The sequence below is a fragment of the Lottia gigantea genome (assembly GCF_000327385.1).
Source record: "Lottia gigantea unplaced genomic scaffold LOTGIsca_36, whole genome shotgun sequence".
In the NCBI taxonomy this organism is placed as follows: Eukaryota; Metazoa; Mollusca; class Gastropoda; family Lottiidae; genus Lottia; species Lottia gigantea.
Window position 1 is genome coordinate 2,220,052 of NW_008709220.1, and position 23,998 is coordinate 2,244,049.

Consider the following 23,998-nt stretch of genomic DNA (forward strand, 5'->3'; position numbering starts at 1 on the left):
GTATAGTCATCTCAATATTTACTTTACCAGTTGATAGAGACCAATATTAGCTATCTGTATAGTCATCTCAATATTTACTTTACCAGTTGATAGAGCCTAATATCAGCTATATGTATAGTCATCTTAATATTTACTTTACCAGTTGATAGAGTCCAATATCAGCTATCTGTATAGTCATCTCAATATTTACTTTACCAGTTGATAGAGACCAATATCAGCTATATGTATAGTCATCTCAATATTTACTTTACCAGTTGATAGAGTCCAATATCAGCTATCTGTATAGTCATCTCAATATTTACTTTATCAGTTGATAGAGACCAATATCAGCTATCTATACAGTCATCTCAATATTTACTTTACCAGTTGATAGAGCCTAATATCAGCTATCTGTATAGTCATCTCAATTATTTACTTTACCACTTGATAGAGCCCAATATCAGCTATCTGTATAGTCATCTCAATATTTACTTTACCAGTTGATAGAGTCCAATATCAGCTATCTGTATAGTCATCTTAATATTTACTTTACCAGTTAATAGAGCCCAATATCAGCTATTTGTATAGTCATCTCAATATCTACTTTATCGGCTGATAGAGCCCAATATCATCTATTTGTATAGTCATCTCAATATCTACTTTACCAGTTAATAGAGCCCAATATCATCTATTTGTATAGTCATCTCAATATCTACTTTACCAGTTAATAGAGCCCAATATCAGCTATTAGTATAGTCATCTAAATATTTACTTTACCAGTTAATAGAGCCCAATATCAGCTATTTGTATAGTCATCTCAATATTTACTTTACCAGTTGATAGAGCCCAATATCATCTATTTGTATAGTCATCTCAATATCTACTTTACCAGTTAATAGAGCCCAATATCTGCTATTTGTATAGTCATCTCAATATCTACTTTACCTGCTGATAGAGCCCAATATCATCTATTCGTATAGTCATCTCAATATCTACTTTACCAGTTGATAGAGAACAATATCAGCTATTTGTATAGTCATCTCAATATTTACTTTACCACTTGATAGAGCCTAATATCAGCTATTTGTATAGTCATCTCAATATTTACTTTACCAGTTGATAGAGACCAATATTAGCTATCTGTATAGTCATCTCAATATTTACTTTACCAGTTGATAGAGACCAATATCAGCTATTTGTATAGTCATCTCAATATTTACTTTACCAGTTGATAGAGCCTAATATCAGCTATATGTATAGTCATCTCAATATTTACTTTACCAGTTGATAGAGCCCAATATCAGCTATATGTATAGTCATCTCAATATTTACTTTTCCAGTTGATAGAGCCCAATATCAGCTATATGTATAGTCATCTCAATATTTACTTTACCAGTTGATAGAGCCCAATATCAGCTATTTGTATAGTCATCTCAATATCTACTTTGCCAGTTGATAGAGCCCAATATCAGCTATTTGTATAGTCATCTCAATATTTACTTTACCAGTTGATAGAGTCCAATATCAGCTATTTCTATAGTCATCTCAATATCTACTTTACCAGTTGATAGAGCCCAATATCAGCTATTTGTATAGTCATCTCAATATTTACTTTACCAGTTGATAGAGACCAATATCGGCTATCTGTATAGTCATCTCAATATCTACTTTTCCAGTTGATAGAGACCAATATCAAATATTTGTATAGTCATTTCAATATTTACTTTACCGGTTAATAGAGACCAATATCATCTATTTGTATAGTCATCTCAATATTTACTTTACCAGTTGATAGAGCCCAATATCAGCTATTTGTATAGTCATCTCAATATTTACTTTACCAGTTGATAGAGCTCAATATCAGTTATTTGTATAATCATCCCAATATTGCCTCGTCTTGATAGCAATTGCAATCAATACTCTTGCTGGATTTGATATATTGTTCGTTCTTCTCAATTGAACTTCAGGTATATAAAAGTCCAGGCTTATTATTATATTCTACTTCTATTTCAGCTAAAGATTGTGGAGCTGTTCCACCAGGTAATTTTTCTACAGGAACTGCAGCAAGTGGTACAACATACCCAAACGAAGCAGACTACACTTGTGATGAAGGACATGAAGTAGCAAGTGGTGATTTCAGTATTAAATGTCTAGAATCAGGCCAGTGGGATGTTGCTAATATTCTAGTTTGTCAAGGTAAGTATATAGTCAATCTCATTCTTGCTAGAATATCATTATTTATTTTAAAAAATTTTAGAGATATTGTTTTTATGCATTTTGACATAAAATATGTCAGACGACACCAAATCAATTCTATATCTTTGAATTTTGTTGTGAAAAAATTTTCTAGGCCCTTCAACCGAGCTGTCGCATTTTTGAAAGAAAGCCGCTGTCACTCCATTAAGTACGTCTGTCCCCTATTTGTAGCCCACTCTCATTGAGGAGACACCGCCACTGGAGCAAGGTAAGTGACACCACATACCCAAAATAAGATTAGGCAAGTTTAACAAGGCTATATACATTCTTCTTGTATCACGAATTGTTTTTCTGATGTCTAAATATCTCCTTGTTTTCAGCGAAAGATTGTGGAGATCTTCCGCCAGGTACTTTATCCACGGGGAGAGTTAATGGTGGAAGCACATTTCCCAACACTGCCAACTACACTTGTGATGAGGGCCATGAACGTGAAAGTGGTAAAACTGAGATCTCGTGTCTGGCATCAGGACAATGGGAAACTGATGTACTAGTCTGTAAACGTAAGTATGACAGTGAGTCTTGTCATTCAGAAAAAAAGTCTTAGCACTACATTTCAATAGCCACGCGTTAGTGCTTATCTTTATATTCTACTTCGTTTTCAGCGAAATATTGTGGAAGTATTCCAAATGGTTTTTATTCATACGGAAACGCACCTGATAATACATTCCCAAATAAAGCAGAATTCAAATGTATGGGCGGATTTGTACGTGTAAGTGGTAAAACTGAGATCTCGTGTCTGGCATCAGGAAAATGGGAAACCGATGTACTAGTCTGTAAAGGTAAGTATGTCAGTGACTCTTTAAAATTCAAAATATTGAACTGGATTAATGTTGCTTTAGAAACCAATAAAATAAACCAAATGCAAGACAACTAGGAGTTTTCCGCTTCATCATTTCTATTTGGAGTCTGTTGTCTGGAAATATATTTTAAAGGTATATCCGAGGTCTGGAATACCTGACCAAATGCCAAAAATGTTTTACAATACTAGGTACTCTGACAACAATATGATTACTCTGGAAGCGTTGATTTGTAATCTACCTACAACCCTCTTGTTAATCTATCAGTAACTTTTTAACACACACGTTTTCCTAATACTCATTACTCGACAAACAGTAATTCATTACGTTAGTAACAACATAATATAATTTTCACAATAGGTAACCTTTTACAACCTTATTATGAATAAGTTGGACTAACATTTTGTTTGCGATGTTAATAAATAAAACATTTGCTATATGCTGGTTTTGGTAGAAATGTTAAGAACCACTGACGTTTCACTGAATATTATTATATAGCAATTTGGTGATATTATACACTTAATTGTTTTTAGAAAATCTCAGTATACACCTAGTTTCCACAGGACCAATTATTCTATTTGTGGAAATTATACTTCAGTAAGCGCTGTGGTTACATATCTACTGGCACCAAATCTACAATTATTCCTGGAATATATTTCTTGAAATATCGAATGATCTAATAATATAATACATTAGAATAAAGAGTCTAAATTAAGGCATTGTTCAGAAGCTTAAATCTGTCTTTTGCAAAAGCAATCGCAAAGGGCTCGATTTCTTTTGTAACCTACACGATTGGTTTAATGTTTCAGTTTTGTGTTCACAGACCCAGGAGCTAGAAGTTCCAAAAATCCCGATGCCATAGGGCAAAGTCTAGTGCCACGCTCAGAGCTGTCCACAGTTCTAGTAGTGAACCTGGCTCTAGTAGCTTATAATAGGGGTGGCGGCGCCAGGTTTACGTTCGAGGGGGTAGGGTTGGGGTGAAATATATAGTGAACAGCTGGGAATCTATAAATTGAAAACAAATATACACATAGATAGATAGATAGATAGATAGATAGATAGATAGATAGATAGATAGATAGATAGATAGATAGATAGATAGATAGATAGATATTTGTATTGTTCCCCCTTTTTGGGCAACATACATCATGATACAAGATAATACACAATAATAAGTGATACAAATATGACACACTGACATCAATTAATAATTATACAAAAAATATAGTGTATACATAAACAAGTTTGAAAAAAGCAACATCATAACAAAATAATGCATCAACAAATACACACCATATTAATCATGTGGTGACAAATTTAAGAAACAAAAAATATATATAAAATTATGCAACAGCATGACGGACTATATCAAGCAAATTAATACTATTTTATTTTAAGTCTAAGAAGACTCTCACAGGCTAATTAAACATAAAGGAATAAAACATCAAAGGAATATGAGCAATATATATCAATAATTCTGTTGTAATTCGTTTACATATAATATTATAATACAAAAAATCTATTTGTTTCTGGATTCTAGTGCGTAATAAATAAATTTAGAAACAGCTAAAGGCAAACTGTAAGTTAGCGGATCAAAAAGAACATGAAATGACAAAGGAATATTTAAATGTGAAATGGTAGAAGTGATATATTTTTCTCTTAGGGTATTGTATTTAGGACATATCAGGAGGAAATGGTATTCATCTTCAACCAAGGATAAATCACATTGTTGCCATATTCGTTTATCAACAGGAATTTGTCTGTACCAACCTCTCTCAATTTCTAATTGATGAGTACTTAGTCTCAATGTGGTCAATGCGGTTTTGCATTTGGGATTTTTGATATGCTTTAGATAGTGAGTTGGAGTAGAAATAAAGGGTTTGACAGAACCGTATGTTCTCAATTTATTGTGGGGGCTGTTGATTGAGTCATGATAAATTAAAGAATGACAAGAATTTTGCAATGTGAGTTTAATTTGTTTAGGTGAGAAATTTATGGGGTCAATGTTAAAGTTATTAAGGAGGGTGAAGACAGCATTTGTCCAAGAAAATTTTGGTTGACTTGAAGCCAAGTTCAAATCCTCATTAAAAGCTGCATTTAATAAGGGGTTATTTTGAAGAGTGGAGTTATCAAGAAATCTTGTGAAATACATAATCATTCTGTGGTAAATATCTAATTGTAAGGGAAATATTGATAATTCTGATAGACATCCAATGTTTGAGGCCTTTTTAGGTACACTTAGTATGGACTTAGCTGTACGTATAGCGATTGTATTATGATCTGATTTGTCCCAATTGTTAAACATGATCTTTTTACTATGAACTACCACCTGCAGACCCCAAACATCAGATGCATACAGTGCTATTTGTTTGACAATGCTGTTATATAGTTTTAAAAGAGTAGAGGTTGGAAGATGATCAGTGGTACTTATTTTTTGTCTTACACTAAACCAAGCTCGCCTGGCTTTTTTACTTAGCTCGGTTATAGCGCATTTAAAAGTCGAATTGTTTGATATACAAAGGCCTAAATAAGTATAAGAGGAGACTATTTCGATTGAATTACTGTGCAAAGAAAAACTGACCCGTGATCTTTTAACAGCATTGAAAATCATAATTTTGGATTTATCTAGATTAAGGTTGAACTTCCAGTCTGTGCAAAATTTTTCAAGTTGATTTATTGAGTTGTGAAGACCAGTTGGTGTTCGGGAGAATAAAATAAGGTCATCAGCAAAGGATAAATGAGACATAGGTAAATGATCTCAAAGAGGAAAGCTGGAATTTGATTTTTTGAAATACTTTTGGAGATCGTTGATGTATACATTGAATAGAGTTGGGCTTAAAACACAACCCTGTTTAATACCTGCAATGGAGTGGATATAATCAGTTACTCCAGATTTGTTTTTAGAATAGATAGAGGACATCAAGTCTAAAATATTTCCAGATATATCGTGTTTTAAAAGTTTATATATAAGTCCTTTCCTCCACACATTGTCAAACGCTTTAGAGAAATCAACGAAAAATATGTAAAGGGGCTGGTTTTTACTTTTGTATTTATTAATAATTGTTTTTAGAATAAAAATATTGTCAACGGTTCTGCGATTTTTTCGAAATCCATGCTGGGCTGTATCGATCATATCATTTAGTTCCAAAATAGTTCGTTATTCTTTTATTTATTATTGATAAGAGAACCTTTGATAAACAACTGCTTAAAGCAATACCGCGATAATTATTTGTGTCATTTTTTTGACCTTTTTTGTAAATGGGCATTAGGAGAGATTCTGACCATGATGACGGAAATATACCGGTTGTAAGGATCAGATTAAATAATTTGTGATAGTGGTCTTTCAAAGTATCTATAGAACTCATCAGCATTTCATTTAAAATCGTATGTTGACCGGGTGATTTGTTCTTCCTCAGGCATTTAAAGGCTGTTTGTATTTCTTGATAACTTATCTCTTTATTTAATTCCATATTTGGCATTACTTTGGAATTCAAACTTTCAATTTTTTTATCGATTTTATTGTCTAATTTTGATGTTACTTTACTCACCTCAAATAGTTTTTTGAAGTGACTTTGCCATTTATTTAGAGGAATGTTGACATCGACCGAATCTGAGTCGTTTTTTATTAAGGAATTTACCAGCTTCCAATATTCTCTTGGATTATTGGATTGTAATCAATCTAGTTTATTTAAGATATTATTTTTGGATTGTCTCATTTTATTTTTTGTTATTTTCTTATATTCTTTTTTACGCTTGAAATAAATAGGTTTAGAATGAACTTTTGATAGTTTTTGATTGAAAACATGCAGAGCATTGATCATATCTCTTTTTAGACGAGAGCAATCTTTATTAAACAATTTGTTTTCCTCTTTGCTTGAATTATTATTTTTGGCAAGTTTAAGACGAGATTTAGCAGTATCTACAATAAAAATTGGTTATACAATTTGTTGCTGCTGGGATGCCTTCAGAGTCATTTCTCATCGGCTTTGATAAAAAATCGCGAAATTCGGTTTTGTTTTTTAAGTGTTTGAGTTTTTCCAGAAAGATTATCAATGATTCGGGTTTCCAAATAAATTTCATGTTGCTCATACTAAACGGTGATATATTCTTTTTATTATTATTATTATTATTATTATTATTATTATTATTATATATCATTTAGATTGGAAGTTATTATTATTACGACCTTGTTGTATTTGAACAATATTATTATCTACCATCAATGTTAGGAATCAGTAACGTACAGGACAACAGACAATGATCAGATAAGTAGCTGAGAGGAGATATCTGTAGATGTCGCACGTAACGAAAATGAGAGAGGTTGGTTAAGACATAATCTACTGTGCTAGAACCTTGTGTATTGATACATGTATTAGCCCCCAACATGTCCCCAATACATCTACCATTCAGAATACAAATATTGGCACTATTACATAATTGCATAAGTTCTTTTCCCCAGGTGTTGTTCTTCTTATCCTGATTGTTCCTCGTGGCAAGAAATTTGTTTTCAGGGACATGTTGTAACACCCGAGGGAAAGGTTTATCAAAATGAGAAGATGATTCGGTGTCGGATACTAATATGTCATTTAGATTGGAAGTTCTGGCATTGAAATCACCTCCGAGTAAAACATTGCCTATTGAACTATATTGGATATATCTTTTCCGAGTTTATCAAATGGATCATTTTGTTTTTTATTCCAGATACAAGAATTTTGAGGTGGAATATACACCGAACATATAAATAGATCTTTTTCAAGATTGAAAGCGGATTTCTTGAGTTTGAACCAGACAATGTCCCCATCATTGTCCTTGGTGATTTCAATGCCGTCTTTATATTTAGATTTAAAAAAGATAGCAGAACCACCCCTAGATTTCAGGCTGCAACTGCTATCTTTTCTGGAGAAAAATTTACCTGTATACCCAGGGAGATCTTTAGTATATAAATCACATTTGTCCCGGGGTATCCAGGTCTCAACAAAACATACAATATCAAGATGCTTAATGGCAATAGACAAATCATTCTTGTGATTTGTAATTTTTGATTCGAATCCATTTATATTCCAAAATCCGACATTAATTACCATAGTGTATAACTTCAAATAATTGTGAAAAACCTGTAAAAAATATACAGAAAATGTGTTGGATTTAACATGAAAACAATGACATTCCAAATATCAAGAATAACAAAAAAATAAGGAGAGTATAAATCCATAAAATAACATAAAACAGTTGGGTGTTAAACAAATAAAGCGACAGTCCAAATGATATATTCCTTAATTGGCCAATATGGAGGGTAAAAATGCATGGGGTAAGTTGTTTTACGGTCAAGTGAACGTCTGAAAAATGATAGGGGTGTAAAGTAATTAGGAGGGGGATATCTTGTGTCTGGTAATATACTCATTAATGGCTTGGTGAAAGAATTTCCATGTATTCTGTTTACACGTGGGGGGATATTTTAAGAATGTTTGATAGTTTTAACCAATTGTACTGTACCTTTCAAATGTAAGTGAATTCCATCACTGTATAAATAGTGCTTAATTCCATATAAACCTGAAAAGAATTGGTTGGTACTAATAAAATCACAATGTTCAGTTTCACTTACACGTTTTAAATTGATATTCAATTTCATCAGATTTTCTTTGCTATTTGACCTAGGCAACACTTCTAGGAATTTTAACACATAATTTGGAAAATTTTTTCTTGTTGTTGAAATTAAGTTTTCGTAGTCATGGGACACAATATCAAAATTAACACTATCATCTGTGGCGTCGTTAGAGCCGATTAAAAAAATTATAGTTGACCTTTTCTGGGAGGGAGAACATCTAGACATAAATGTCACAGCATCCTTGACTTTGCCGCCACGTATTGTCCTGATTTCTGTATTGGTAGGATCGAAACGATTAGGAATTATATTTTTTAATGAAGATGAACCAATGATAGAAACTTTCTTATCAGTTAATGTTAAAGCGGTTTTGGCTCTGATTTCAGCTTTTCTCGTGGTTCCTGCCTCTGTTTCATTTGCAATGATGTTGAGCGATGTTTCTGATTTTCCATTCTTAATGTCTTGATTGTTTGGAGCTGGTTTTCTGTTGTTTTTTTAAGGTAATTGTTTTCAGTTTTCTGTTATCTTTTTAAGGTAATTGTTTTCAGTTTTCTGTTGTCTTTTTAAGGTAATTGTTTTCAGTTTTCTGTTATCTTTTTAAGGTAATTGTTTTCAGTTTTCTGTTATCTTTTTAAGGTAATTGTTTTCAGTTTTCTGGATCTGTTTTGGCAATACCGCAGGTTGAATTGCTATGACACAATTGGTAGTATTTGGTTAAGTTGGAGGTTTCTGATTTTCCATTCTTAATGTCTTGATTGTTTGGATCTGGTTTTCTGTTGTCTCTTTAAGGTTATTGTTTTCAGTTTTCACACTTAAAAAGTTTTGTTTAGTGATAGTAGGTTGATCTAAAGCATGTATCAATTCTGTACTCTGTTTTGTCTGGCATTCTGACATATCTTTATTTTGAGCTTGAAGGTTTTGGTTTTTTGATAGCATTTGTTGGTGTGTTTTGAATAGGTTGTCATATTCACCTTTAAGGTTTTGCGAGCACAATTCTTCTCGGTTATCATTTCATGCAATTTAATGATTTCAGCTTCAAGATTGTTTATGGTCAGTTTAAGTTTGGTTACTTCTAAATCGGGGGATGTTCTGATTTGTTTAGTAAATCTGTTTTTCAGTATTGAGGCAAAAGATGGCATTTGCTTTTGATATCTTGATTTTGGCGTTCCTCTATACTGGTTTCTGATGAAGTAATTGTTGTGTAGGAATCCTGACGCTCTAGGTTGTGAGACTCCTCATCATCACTGATTTCTAAAAAAAAGTTTTAGGCTATTATCTTCTGTATTGTTTTGTTTTGGTGTTGAATGAAGATGCAGCAATTATGTTATGCAGATGAAACTCGACAAAATCTTTACAGTTTTTTCCATTCACCAAAGTTTTTGATGTTGTGTGGTAAAGATTGAGAGTGAATTTAGACTCCTTCGAAATAATTTTCAAAGAATCCGATTCAGAATTTTTGTCCTTGTCAAACTTTTGCGAGATTCTATCTTATGGTCTGTGTTATGGAAGTATTCAACACAGATTCTTCTGAATTCTGCATAGTAGCCAGCATTCTATGTAATTACAATTCCGCCACCGGTTTGCTCTATCGAAAGTTTATCTCTAAACGAAGCATCAATTAGTTTTTTCACAGAGTTTTTTTTATTTAGTGAATAGTTTGATATTATCCTGGACAGTGGGGTACTAGTTGGTTTCTTTCTATTGATATTAGCTAGTGGAGAGTCTATGCTGTGGCCAATGGCACTGTTACTATATATAGCCACACTATTAAAAGCCATCATGTACTTCTATACAGAAGAATACTTTTTAAGAAGAACTCAAAAAATTAAAAGTTACCTTTAAGCTTAGAATAACATACTGGTCCAAGGGACTTCAGCAGGAAAAATATTAAAGGATCCAACACATTTAAAGCACAATACAGGAAGTTTACATATTATTAGCGGAGCAATGTTGCCCACATTTCTAACCTAGTTATGAGATTTTTGCCCGAAAAACATATCTTCGGTAGGTGGCTGCCCCCCCCCCCCCCCTCCCCTTTTTTTCTCAGACTATGACTTTACAACTATTGCTTACTTCAATTGTCTTTTTTCAGCTAAAGATTGTGGACCTCCTCCACATGGTATTTCATCAGGGTTTAATGAAAATAATCTTGATACCACATATCCCCACTTTGTCTCCTACAGTTGTATGTTGGGATATGAACGAGCAAGTGGTCAAACTTCTATCCAGTGTCAGGAATCAGGACAGTGGGAAAGTGATATACTAATCTGTAAACGTAAGTATGCAGCATCTTTGTCATTGAATAAACTACCTATACACTACGTGAGCCAACAATTATCAATATCATCTCAAATCTTGACTATTGAACTAGTGAATGTGTGGGAAAATATGTGAAAATTTGATAAACGTGTCCATTAGCTGATCTGAAAGTTTTAACGCTGCAAGTATCGAAAGTTTAGCCATCAAATCGACGACTGTCATTTCTTGAGACTATAATATAGAAATAGAAAGTGAAATTCCTAGTTTGAGATATTATTTTAGAGATTATTGTACATCTCAAGATTTCATATATTCAAGACTCAAGGGGGCGAATCTGTCACTTTAACTTAAAGTATAAAATCATCATTGGATGAGAAAAATTATTCATATTATTATTTCCATTTGCAAGTTTCAAAAATATATTCTCGACTTGATAGCAATTTCTATCGATACTCTATCTGGACTTTATATATTGTTAAATATTCTCTAGATACATATATTGTTCAGTTTTCTCATTTACACTCCAGGTTTAACAAAGCCAGACTTATCATTATATTCTACTTCTATTTCAGCGAAACCTTGTGGAAATACACCACTAGATGTAATTTTTGTTGTGGACCAATCATCATCAGCTGATCCTGACAATTTCTCCAAAATGAAAAACGGAATAGCAGATTTCATATCATCAAGTTTCGTAGTTAGCCCGATGGAAGTTAATGTTGGTGTTGTGGCTTTTTCTTCAGATCAAGCGGATATAATTTTGCGTTCAAGTGACCCCAATCAATTGCTAACAGATATCCGTGCTCTGATGCAACGAGGTGGCTCTGCTAATTTCGCACTTGGTATTTCTAAAGCTGTCGATGATTTTTCGAGAGGATCCCGAAGTGGAACCCCGAAGGTTATGATACTCCTATCTGGTGGAAAATCGATTGGAAGTTCTCAGATTGCTGCGAATGCTGCAAAAGCAAAGGGGATTAATATCTTTACAATAGGAATTGGGCCTGGTGTCGATAAGGCTGAGCTGAGAGAAATTGCTTCCGACCATTCTAAAGCTAGATTTGTTGACACGTTTGATGAAATTCGGGATGTTCTTGTTGTAAAAGATCTTTGTCAATGAAGTTTATTTAGTTTACATGTATTTCTATTGTTTTAATGACAATAAATTATAATGCATTGTTGTCGTGTTATTAATGTTTTTAACACTTTTTGTAAATATAAGCATTGCTCTACCCCTCCAAACCCTGGAATAGTCTGATAGAGCAGTGTTCTTATACATTTACAGGATAAGTTGTCGTTTTAAGTATCAAAAAGAGGAAGTGGAGAGGAGGTGGTACAGAAGTATCAAAAAGAGGAAGTGGAGAGGAGGTGGTACAGAAGTATCAAAAAGGGTAAGTGGAGAGGAGGTGGTACAGAAGTATCAAAAAGAGGAAGTGGAGAGGAGGTGGTACAGAAGTATCAAAAATGGGAAGTGGAGAGGAGGTGGTACAGAAGTATCAAAAAGAGGAAGTGGAGAGGAGGGGGTACAGACGTATCAAAAATGGGAAGTGGAGAGGAGGTGGTACAGAAGTTTCAAAAAGAGGAAGTGGAGAGGAGGTGGTACAGAAGTATCAAAAAGGGGAAGAGGAGAGGAGGAGGAGGAAAGAAGTATCAAAAAGAGGAAGGGGAGAGGAGGGGGAAAAGAAGTATCAAAAAGGGGATGGGGAGAGGAGGGGGTACAGAAGTATCAAAAGGAAATGCTTCTAGGAGTCAACCGATTTGAATGGATGCCCAAAAACTAAACAGATATTACTGCAGATGCTGAAACTCACAAATCGTTAAGCCTGTGGAGGAGAGGATTTTGAGAAACAGGAGACAACTACAGAGGCAACAATTACAGAGGCTACAACTATGAGTCAATCAGAGGCTACAACTATGAGTCAATCAGAGGCTACAACTATGAGTCAATCAGAGGCTAACCAAACATGAAATCACATGCTAAGAGACACAGAGAAATAATTAACTTTGAAAGTTCAATATTCATAATAGTCCTTCAACCTATTAGGTTTTCTTAAAATTCGACCACGGCTATTTACTTTAAGATTGTCACTTTGTTTATCTGAATCAAAGTCTATATCTAAACAATCAGTGTCACTTTGATCAGTTTGCATATCAAAATTATCAAATGAAAAAGTCTCAGCCGTTTTCAATAAGTCCCGTCTATTTCTTCTCATTGTATTTCCTTCCTCCATCTTGACTATATAACTTCTAGGAGTCTTCTTTTCTGCTTTGATTATCTGTCCATATTTTTAGAAAGGATAATGTACTACTGTGTTTCGTATTGTTATTGTTTTCTTTCATTTGTAGATATAGATAACCCAGACCACAAATATATTCTTTATGACTTAAAAGGCTGTGGTGAACTATCTTTTACGACCAGCGTCTTATACCTTGACTACTATGACCACTATTCTTGTATTACAGAAATTTGTAAATGTAGTTATTTCATTATATGGTACGTTAGCAAATAATTATTATATATATATTTATATCTCCACAGTGTTATCGCTTTTTGAATCTTAAACCCGACAGTTGTCATCCCATTTAGTCAGTCTGAACTCTTTTTGTACCCCAGTTCCGAGGAACTGGCGTAACCACTGGAGATTCCATTGCATACAAAGGAGATTCCATAGTATGCAAAGAAGATTTCAATAGCATACAAAGGAGATTTCAAAAGCATACTAAGGAGATTTTAAAAACATACAAAGGAGATTCCAAAAACATACAAAGGAGATTCCGAAAACATACAAAGGAAATTTCATAGCAAGCAAAGGAGATTTCATATTATGCAAAGAAGATTTCAATAACATACAAAGGAGATTTCAATATCACACAAAGGAGATTTTAAAAACATACAAAGGAGATCCCATAGCATACACAGGAGATTTCATAGCATACAAAGGAGATTCCATAGCATACAAAGGAGATTACAATAGCATACAAAGGAGATTTCAATAACATACAAAGGAGATTTCAATAGAATACAAAGGAGATTCCAATAGCATACAAAGGAGATTTCAATAGCACACAAAGGAGATTTTAAAAACATACAAAGGAGATTCCATAGCATACAAAGGAGATTTCAATAGCATACACAGGAGATTCCATAGCATACACGGGAGATTTCATAGCATACAAAGGAACCCCCATAGCATACAAAGGAGATTCCATAGCATACAAAGGAGATTACAATAGCATACAAAGGAGATTTCATTAACATAAAAAGGAGATTTCAATAGAATACAAAGGAGATTCCAATAGCATACAAAGGGGATTTCAATAGCATACAAAGGAGATTCCATAGCATACAAAGGAGATTACAATAGTTTACAAAGGAGATTTCAATAGCATACACATGAGATTCTATAGCATACAAAGGAGATTTCAATAGCACAAAAAGGAGATTTCAATAGCATACAAAGGAGATTTCATAGCTTACAAAGGAGATTTCATAGCATACAAAGGAGATTTCAATAGCATACAAAGGAGATTTCAATAGCACAAAAAGGAGATTTCAATAGATAGTTTAACATAATTCATCTTACACGCTATTATGCCTAAATCCATAATAATATGAAACAAAAACCACATATCTGCTATCATATATGAAATCCCCCACAGTAAGATTGGTTTATTTATATAAAGTCAAATACCATATTAAATGTATTCTTTACTAAATAGTCAAGTGTTAATAGGTAAATGAACAATAGTCTATTCATTCCTTTGAATTGCACAAATAAAAAACGGAATCGGCCTAATTAGTAGAATTGACTATAATTGTAACAATATCCGGCTTTGAGTACCGTTGTTGAGAATCTTTCTAAATTAACTCGTATAAAAACAGACCTTCATTTTGAAACACGAACAACACAAATATAATATCATTCAGGCGTCGCTTTCTTCTCAGTACAAACTTCCAAAAATAGCCAGCATTGTTTCAAACAACAAATCACTTATTTCCTCCGAAGCTCAAGCTCTAGGTTCTATTGCGAAAGCAGGAGTAAGAATAAATGATGCAGTGAAAAAGTCTACAGAGTTGAAATAATTACATCAAATAAGAGAACTGCGAAACAGAAGAATAGAACAACGTGCTTTAGAAAAATGAGGAAAAGGTTTTAAAGTTATAGGATAATTTTAATTCAAATTTTAACCTTCAAAAATGGCAAATAAAAAATACAGACTAGATCCAAAATTTTTCAATTAAATGTTCCAATTCAATATTCATTTAACAAGATAAAAATGATCTCACCAACTGTTGGTTCTTAATCATAACTGAATGATGGGGGTAGAGTTACCTTCGAAATTAATTCTTCGTCGAATTGGTTGCTTCTTTCCAATGCTTATTTCAGATCCGATTTCAAAATCAAAGACGAAACTCCCAATCAGAGCCGAGTTCCACAAGCCCACACAACGTTAGGATACAATTTCTTCTCGTCTTTATTTAGCGAAATGGTTATGGAAGCTGACTAAAATCCCACAGAAACCATCAAACACCCTGGGGAATTTGATACAATGTTGAAAACACTTCGATTCATTTTCTGGATGGATACCTGATGTTGGTGACGGAAGTGTTAAAAAGAACCGGTAAGAAATGTTGCAAATGATGCAGATGAAGCTAGAAAGAGACTTATTGCTCGAAACACAATAGAAAGTAGGACGGGCAGTTAACCATTGATAACCATCGAAAAACGAGTACTTCAGTACAACAATACCGTTAATAATAATAGTTGGGGTAATTACGTAAATTTGTTATATATTTTATTCGGTCTGTTGGAACACAGAAAGGTTTCCATAGGATTACCATATAATATTCATCTACAAAGAGAAATCAACGATGATAAGATATTCTTTGGAGAGAATGCTTCAAATGCAAAATTAGAATCTCCAACTTTATATACCGGTCATAACTCCTTCAATCGACGTTGAAACGAGAATATTCAACATGATGACTAAAGATATTGAAATAGCTTTTCTTCGTCGTAATACGGTAGGTAGCATGACTTGCTGGAGAATCCACTACTTGGCCAATCACCAATACTATTAAACCAGCAAGATATTTAATGGTTGGTTTCAAGGAACTTACCAGACAATAATATCTTTATGGTGGCATTGAACCAAAATCAAGATCTTGTAATCCGTAAAGTTCAAGTAAGATTAAACAACGATAATTATCTTAACCAACAATTAATCCATCGACAAAGGATTATAATGAATTGTATAGAAACTATAAAAATATGTGTGAATTATTTGGAAATCCACCTCAGTTTGAATTTGTAGATTTTGCACTTAGTCATCCAATCTTCTGTTTTGATCTATCAGCTCACCAAGAAGATCTTTTCAAAACAGGAGTAAATGTAAGAATCCATATCGAAAAAACACAGGGAGATATAACCGGTTACTGTTTATAATTGGAAGAAGCAAAACATTTAATTAAAATATCAAATAGAATAGTGATAAGAATTGAATAAAAAAACATCCTTACAAATGAAGCCAGAAACTTTACTCAGGAAAATAATAGCAGGTATAGAAACAAATTCACCAACAGTAATAAAATACAATGGTAAAAATACAACATATATAAAAAAAACTTATTGATAAATACAAATATTGTAAAGTCAGAGATGATATAGACTAACCCTAACCCTAACCCTAGCGAACGCAAAAGAAGGTGGAGTTTTACCTCTCCTACCTTGGAATTGGCGCTGCAACTGGGATTGCTGGTGGTGCTGCTGAGATAGCAAAGGCTGTCAACGCAAAGAAAGCAGTTGTTGCCAAAAACGCTCAAGATCGTAGACATAATTTTGGCAATGGAAATGTTATCGAAAGGTTCTGGAGAGGGAATTTTTCTTTCATAGTATGAAGGAGACGGGGTGATTTTTGGAATAAATAAATAAGATAAAACATAAGAAAGAAATTCAGACATTCAGAAATATTTCCTAGTAACCCAATGCTTATGTGCATTTGCGGAAGTTCGGTTTGTGGAAAAACTCGTCTTACTTTTAACATGTTGACAACACCAAACCTTTTAAATTTCGATTATCTGTATATCTACACAACACCAGAGCAATCATATTATCAATTCCTCAAAGCTTTAGAATATTTACCAAAGAAAGACGTTTAAGACGTTTTTCAATATCATGAAGCTAACGAAGAAGTGGAAACAAAAGATATCATAGAGAATTTCATTTAAAAAAAGAATCTATCTGTCAATTCGACCCACATAAACGTGTTTCTTACGAAAAATGTCAATGATCTGGATTTGTCTAATATTGATAGTAATCGAAAGAACTTAATATTGTTTGACGACTGCGTAGCGTAAAAGAGTCAAGCTGTTCAACAAGAATTCTTCACGAAAGGAAGACATCACAACTGTCACTGTATATACCATTCCCAATCCTTTTACAGAATGGATGCTATGTTTATTAGAAAGAACGCTAAATGTTTTTTTATTATTCGAATCAAACGACAAAGACTCAAGTTATTTTCATTATGCTCCCCAACTACAACAACCACTGGCAAGAAGCCAGACATAGAAACACTAATCGTCAACCAAACCAATATCACGTACCCTACAACGGCCCTGTCTTCCATCGACCTCTACCACCTACCAATCGCCGACCACCAACCAACCCATCCAGCTATATCCCACCCCATCGCCGACCTACCCACAACACCTACCAATCAAGAGGTAACCATCGACCTGACCAACAACAGAAACGACCTAAATACAATACCCTTTGGGAAAAATATATCACTTCTACCATTTCACATTTTAATATTCCTTTGTCATTTCATGTTCTTTTTGATCCGCTAACTTACAGTTTGGCTCTAGGTGTTTCTAAATTTATTTTTTTCACACTAAAATCCAGAAATAAATAGATTTTTGTATTACGATAATAAATGTATTATATGTAGACGATATATTGCTTATTCCCTTGGTGTTTGAATCCTTTATGTTTAATTAGTATATTTGATATATATTTATTTTTGTTTCTTAAACTTGTCACCACACATGTAATGGTGTGTATTTATTCTGCGAGGTATGCAGATAGCCTTAAACCAATCAAACACCACACAAACCAGGAATCAGTAACGATCTTTAATTGCATGAGTCGTAAGTGGGTGAGATAAAAAGACTGTGGGTATGCCAAAACTGAAGAAAAAAAACATAGAAAAATCGACATTATCTTTGTAAACAATCGACTAAAAATAACTCCAAATTATTGAAAGAGAGACAACTCTAATTATAAATATTAAATAACTGTGGTCCATCACAGTATTTGTTGATGCATTATTTTGTTATGATGTTTTAACTTGTTTATGTATACACTATATTTTTTTCGTATAACTATTAATTGATGTCAGTGTGTCATATTTGTATCACTTATTATAATGTATTATTTTGTATTATGATGTATGCTTCCCAAAAATGGCGATCAGTACAATAAAATATCTATCTATCCATGGTATGGTGTTTAAATTTCGAAAATACTATGGCATTTGAATCAGTAAGATAACAGAATTACCACTGAGACTGTATATTCTGAGAGCAGCAAGGTCAAACCTCTAATCCTATTCTAAACATACCACAGGGAGCCCCATGGCTCAGTGAGTTAGACGAATGCTCTCTAACCTGAATGTCTGGGGATCAATCCCGTCATAGGTCGAGATAATACAATCAGATTTTTTTTACCCGGTTTCCCCCTGTCAGTGATGCAGGTAGGAGGGGCTGACATGGAAATCGACAGTTGGAAATCGAAAAACAGCAGGCCAATGCCGTTTTCCTGGCAAAAATGTCCCTCATTGCACCCTGCATGGCCTTTCCCATCATCATTAGCACATCATGGTGCAGAAAAGTAAGACGTTTACTCAATTCATCTCATTTCAAACTGCGAGATAACACGCAGAGCACTCATATTCATTAGAACATTCAAGGTGGACAGTTTAATTCTGTTGAAGAGCGCCCTTGGAACTATCACGGTGGGCCGTTTGATTCTGTTGCAGAGCGCCAGTGGTGGACCGTTTGATTCTGTTGCAGAGCGCCAGTGAAACTGTTACGGTGTTCCGCTTGAATCTGTTGCAGAGCGCCAGTGATGGACCGTTTGATTATGTTGCAGAGCGCCAGTGGTGGACCGTTTGATTCTGTTGCAGAGCACCAGTGGTGGACTGTCAGATTCTGTTGCAGAGCGCCAGTGGTGAACCGTTTGAATCTGTTGCAGAGCGCCAGTGGTGGACAGTTTGATTCTGTTGCAATGCACCAGTGGTGAACCGTCTGATTCTGTTGCAGAGCGCCAGTGATGGACCGTTTGATTCTGTTGCAGAGCGCCAGTGGTGGGCCGTTTAATTCTGTTACAGAGCGCCAGTGATGGACCGTTTGATTCTGTTGCAGAGCGCCAGTGATGAACCGTTTGATTCTGTTGCAGAGCGCCAGTGATGGACTGTTTGATTCTGTTGCAGAGCACCAGTGGTGGGTCGTTTAATTATGTTGCAGAGCGCCAGTGGAACTATCACGACGGACTGTTTGATTCTGAGACAATAAAATAATAAAAAAGTAGCACTTGATTTTATATTTATATCAATATATACAAAACATAACCAAAATAATATGGTACAAAAAAAATAACATACATAATCAATTTACTCAGATAGGTTCGTTATTTTTAACAGCAATTGTCTTCACAGATTCTGCAAGGTGTTAATACATCCTTCACCTACCTTAATACTTTAATGGACTCTTCCTCACATGCATTTTTACATCAGTAAACAATCGTGATTGTATGATTAGGAGTTCATTTTCCAGATAACGGGCGCTTTTGTAACTTTGCTCTAGGGATCAATCCTGGTTTTACAAGTTTGTTTCTGCTGGCGAAATTTGCAACATTTAAGCTATATCCTCTTTAAAGCAAGTGTTTCATAACCACCTTTTTCACAATTGGGAGAATGCAACCGACCTGGGGTATCACAATTTGTAATTGTAATTAGATGTAATGTATAATCGAATATGTGCACAAAGAGGCTGTAATCTGGATTACTTTTAGATAACTTTTCACTATCTTTCCTATCAAACAAATTATTTAGTTGTTTTACACAGAAATAACAAAAAAAACCTTGGCTAGAAAAGTAGAGAGATTTCTCTTAATAGAGGATTGCTGTAAAAATTCAGGTATAAGTAACAATAATGTTATTAACCCAAGATGGGCTATAATTCTTACAAAAAATCAAATTCATGAAATGACGTATAAATACAATAAATGTCTTCATTTTGACTAATAAGGTTGAAGCGACATAGTCGTCTAATTATTTACTAGAACTTCCTTTAAGCTCTTCTGTATAGAAATTTACATCTTCAGAGTGTCAAGCTTTTACCAACTTCATATTCACAATGTCAAGCTATTACCAACTTCATACTTACAATGTCAAGCTATTACAAAATTCATATTCACAATGTCAAGCTATTACAAACTTCATCTTCACAATGTCAAGCTATTACAAACTTCATCTTCACAATGTCCAGCTATTACAAACTTTATCTTCACAATGTCAAGCTATTACAAACTTCATCTTCACAATGTCACTCTATTACAAACTACATCTTCACAATGTCAAACTATTACAAACTACATCTTCACAATGTCAAACTATTACAAACTACATCTTCACAATGTCAAGCTATTACAAACTATATCTTCACAATGTCAAGCTATTACGAACTTCATCTTTACAATGTCAAGCTATTACAAACTTCATCTTCACAATGTAAAGATATATTACAAACTACCTCTTCACAATGTCAAGCTATTACAAACTTCATCTTCATAATGTCAAGCTATTACAAATTTCATCTTCGCAATATCAAGCTATTACGAACTTCATCTTCACAATGTCAAGCTATTACAAACTTCATATTCACAATATCAAGCTATTACAAACTTCATCTTCACAATGTCAAGCTAATACCAACTTCATATTCACAATGTCAAGCTATTACCAACTTCATCTTCACAATGTCAAGCTATTACAAACTTCATCTTCATAATGTCAAGCTATTACAAACTTCATCTTCATAATGTCAAGCTATTACAAATTTCATCTTCATAATGTCAAGCTATTACAAATTTCATCTTCACAATGTCAAGCTATTACAAACTTCATCTTCACAATGTCAAGCTATTACAAACTTCATCTTCACAATGTCAAGCTATTTACTCATCTTCACAATGTCAAGTTATTTACTCATCTTCACAATGTCAAGTTATTACAAACTTCATCTTATACCTCGACTTAAATAGTCACCTTTCTTGTATCAAAGAAAAGGTAGCTATTTGATTGGATTATATACAAACGAATACATCCAATCACAGCCCTCAACAGAGAGGCTGTCAACATTAGGGCTTTTAGTATGTTCGTATAAACCAATAAAATTCCAGTATTACAAACCATGAAAATTCTATCATTTGTTCCAGCAATAAATAGACGATTACATCACTTCACTTAAAATACAATTTTTTAAGAAAATAACAAACAGTCTGAAATTTGAAATTTTGAAAAAAAAAAAAATCAATGAATTGCTATTATTCCCATTTCCATAAGTTTTTGAATTTTGGCAGCGATTTCAGGGTTTTTTAAATGTTCACGGACAGCTGCTGGCTCCTTGCTCATTTGTTGTAGGATCATCTGCATGGCGGGATCCCCCAAAATCTGCTGTACTTCAGGATCGTTCATCGCTCTACGTTTGATGCTCTCTGGATCGCTGCTTTCCGCCATCGTCGCTTTCCTATATCCATCGATAGCTTCTTGACAATTTGGGTCAAGTTCCATGGCCTTCTGGTAGGCCACTGCAGCTTTGGTCGTTTCTTTCATAGCCAACAAACTGGTTCCCTTTCGTAAGTATCCCTTGACGAACGTCGGATCAATTCGGATACATTCGTCACTATCTTTAACAGCCAATGAGAACTCCATTAATTTCGTGTAGCAGGCAGCACGATTGCTGTAAATCTTGGCGTCGTCTGGGTTCCGTTTTAAAGCCTCTGTGTAATGTTTCACAGCAGTTGGGTAGTCTCCCTTTTGGAAACATTCGTTACCCTTCGCCTTTTCCTCCAATGCTATTTCTGGGTTGATATAAGCTAGACGTTCCTGTTCTTTATATTTTTTCTCTATTTCGTTCACCTTCTTCACAATTTCTTGAGTTCTATTTTCTAATAAAGATTTATTGAAATACACCAGAGCGTTCTTTAGGTCCTCTTTTTTCAGATAGGAATTACCGATTCTTGCCAAGGCTTTTGCCAACAGGGCGTAATCAGCACGATTTTCACGTCCCACCTCAACAGCCTTCTCACAAGTTTCGATACATTTATCATATTCTCCTAAAAATACACAAAGAACAATATAAATTAAAAACTCTCAGCTTAGAAATTCTAAATGAAAAAGTGAAATGAAAAGTGATAAGGAATCAAGCTGTAGGATATCTAATCTACTTCTTCATTAGTCCAATTATGTACTGTGTAACGTTTCACTACAGTTGGGTAGTCTCCCTTTTGGAAACATTCATTGCCTTTTCCTCCAATGCTATTTCTGGGTTGATATAACCTAGACGTTCCTGTTCTTTATATTTTTTCTCTATTTCGTTCAGAAAATATTTACACAGACGGAGTAGGATGTAAAACTCTATTCTCAGTGTCAAATGGAAGGGGGACCACATTTTTTTTTTTTTTTGCAATAGAAATGGCTTAATAGACCTCAATCACGCCTCGTTTTTGATGTCCATAATGCAAATTATGTCATCCATTGATTAGATGGCGAAGTCATATGAAAAAAAACTTTTTACATCAATTTTACATCAATCATCACCTGATCAAAAATGAGACAATTTTCAGTTTGAAAAGTAGGTCATTTCCACATGAATTTTCTGGAAGGGAAGTGTGTCGATTTAAAGCGTAAAATCACTGAATCTTAGTTATATTGGTATATTGCATCAAAGACATCCGAAGACTAAACTACTCTCTGACTACACTCCTATCTGAATTAAATTTTGGCAATGGATCATTTTCATATGAATTGAAATATCAAATACAAATTACTACTGAGAGTCTTGGAAAAGTTATTACTTGGAGGGAAATGTGTGTCTATTTCAAATGTAAAATTAGTGAATCTTTATATTTCAATGGACCCGAAGACATTCAAAGACAAATGAATGGCATAAAAATGAAATAATTATTATGAGTATTTAGGTAATAAGAGAAACAATTCAATTTCAAGCTCATTGTGAAGTGAGATAGTAGTCAAAAGCTAGCTTATATTGGCAGTCAGTACTGGGCGTACCCTACTCTAGGGAGACCCCCTCCCCCCCCCCCCCCCTCCCTCAGAAAAAAGATCGATTTTACCCACGGATGTGAGTAACTATATGACAGCTCTATCTTCTATTCTTCAGATTAACATTTTCTAACAAAATTCTCAAAAAAAAAGTTCAATTTGGTCGTTGAAGATTCTTGATGTCGAAGAAAAGAAACGAAAAAAAACCGCAAAATTATTTTAACATTTCCTCGCCCTCACTTGAATTTGAAATTTCTTACCTTGTTCAAAGAAAACTGCAGCCTTGTTCGTCAGAATTGTAATATTTGTTCCATCAATGGCAAAGGCTTCATCATAATGTTTCAAAGCTGTTTCAAAATCCTTTTTCTTGTAAGCAGCATTCCCTTTTTGTTTGATTTCTTCTGCTTGTGCCTTCACGTCCGCCATCTTTACACTAGAATGTTCTGGAAGCACATGGAATCTATTTTTAGCTTAAATCGGGTTATCTCCCTTCAGTCATTAAACTGATAAGTTGAAGTAGAGAATTCTCTGGAAAAAATTTAATCTACAACGGCGCAACCAGAGTGGGGGCTCGTGGACTTTAGTTGGTTAACCCCAGCCCCCGGGAGTTTCTTCTGTGGGTGGAGGCTCGTGGACTTGGTCGAACCAATCCGTGTGGTCAGTTCGGAGCTCCGAAGGCATATTTTTTCGGAAAAAAATCGCATAAGAAGGATTAGAAATTCGGGCAACCTCAAATATTTCGCCCCCCCCCCCCCCCCCC

At 34.3% G+C, this 23,998-nt stretch overlaps 4 protein-coding genes across 5 annotated transcripts in view; 2 read left to right on the plus strand and 2 right to left on the minus strand.

The window, feature by feature from the left end:
• LOTGIDRAFT_162916 (hypothetical protein) overlaps window positions 1–3,421 on the plus strand; it is a gene marked incomplete at both ends in the record, with an annotated part of 22,146 nt that extends 18,725 nt beyond the window's left edge. The window contains 4 exons of the mRNA XM_009058933.1: window positions 1,993–2,175; window positions 2,556–2,735; window positions 2,838–3,014; window positions 3,393–3,421. Of these exons, the coding sequence (XP_009057181.1) occupies window positions 1,993–2,175; window positions 2,556–2,735; window positions 2,838–3,014; window positions 3,393–3,421 (569 nt within the window). The remainder of the gene's footprint in view (window positions 1–1,992; window positions 2,176–2,555; window positions 2,736–2,837; window positions 3,015–3,392) is intronic.
• Window positions 3,422–6,166: 2,745 nt separating this feature from the next.
• On the minus strand, window positions 6,167–6,397 carry LOTGIDRAFT_121226 (hypothetical protein; the record flags this gene model as incomplete). Its single annotated transcript, XM_009058934.1, has 1 exon — window positions 6,167–6,397. One exon carries the CDS (start codon window positions 6,395–6,397, stop codon window positions 6,167–6,169), a length of 231 nt encoding a protein of 76 aa, XP_009057182.1.
• A 1,921-nt stretch (window positions 6,398–8,318) lies between these two features.
• LOTGIDRAFT_162917 (hypothetical protein) lies at window positions 8,319–12,010 on the plus strand (the record flags this gene model as incomplete). The annotated part of the gene is made up of 3 exons (XM_009058935.1): window positions 8,319–8,340; window positions 10,727–10,909; window positions 11,466–12,010. The coding sequence occupies 3 exons, from the start codon at window positions 8,319–8,321 to the stop codon at window positions 12,008–12,010; spliced, it is 750 nt and encodes a 249-aa protein (XP_009057183.1).
• Window positions 12,011–20,012: 8,002 nt separating this feature from the next.
• Window positions 20,013–23,664, minus strand: LOTGIDRAFT_162918 (hypothetical protein; the record flags this gene model as incomplete). Of its 2 annotated transcripts, XM_009058936.1 has the most annotated exons (3): window positions 20,013–20,078; window positions 22,096–22,292; window positions 23,499–23,664. In XM_009058936.1, 3 exons carry the CDS (start codon window positions 23,662–23,664, stop codon window positions 20,013–20,015), a joined length of 429 nt encoding a protein of 142 aa, XP_009057184.1. The 2 variants fall into 2 exon arrangements, with proteins under 2 accessions (XP_009057184.1, XP_009057185.1); XM_009058937.1 differs by lacking the exons at window positions 20,013–20,078; window positions 22,096–22,292; window positions 23,499–23,664 and adding an exon at window positions 21,487–21,789.
• Window positions 23,665–23,998: the final 334 nt, after the last annotated feature.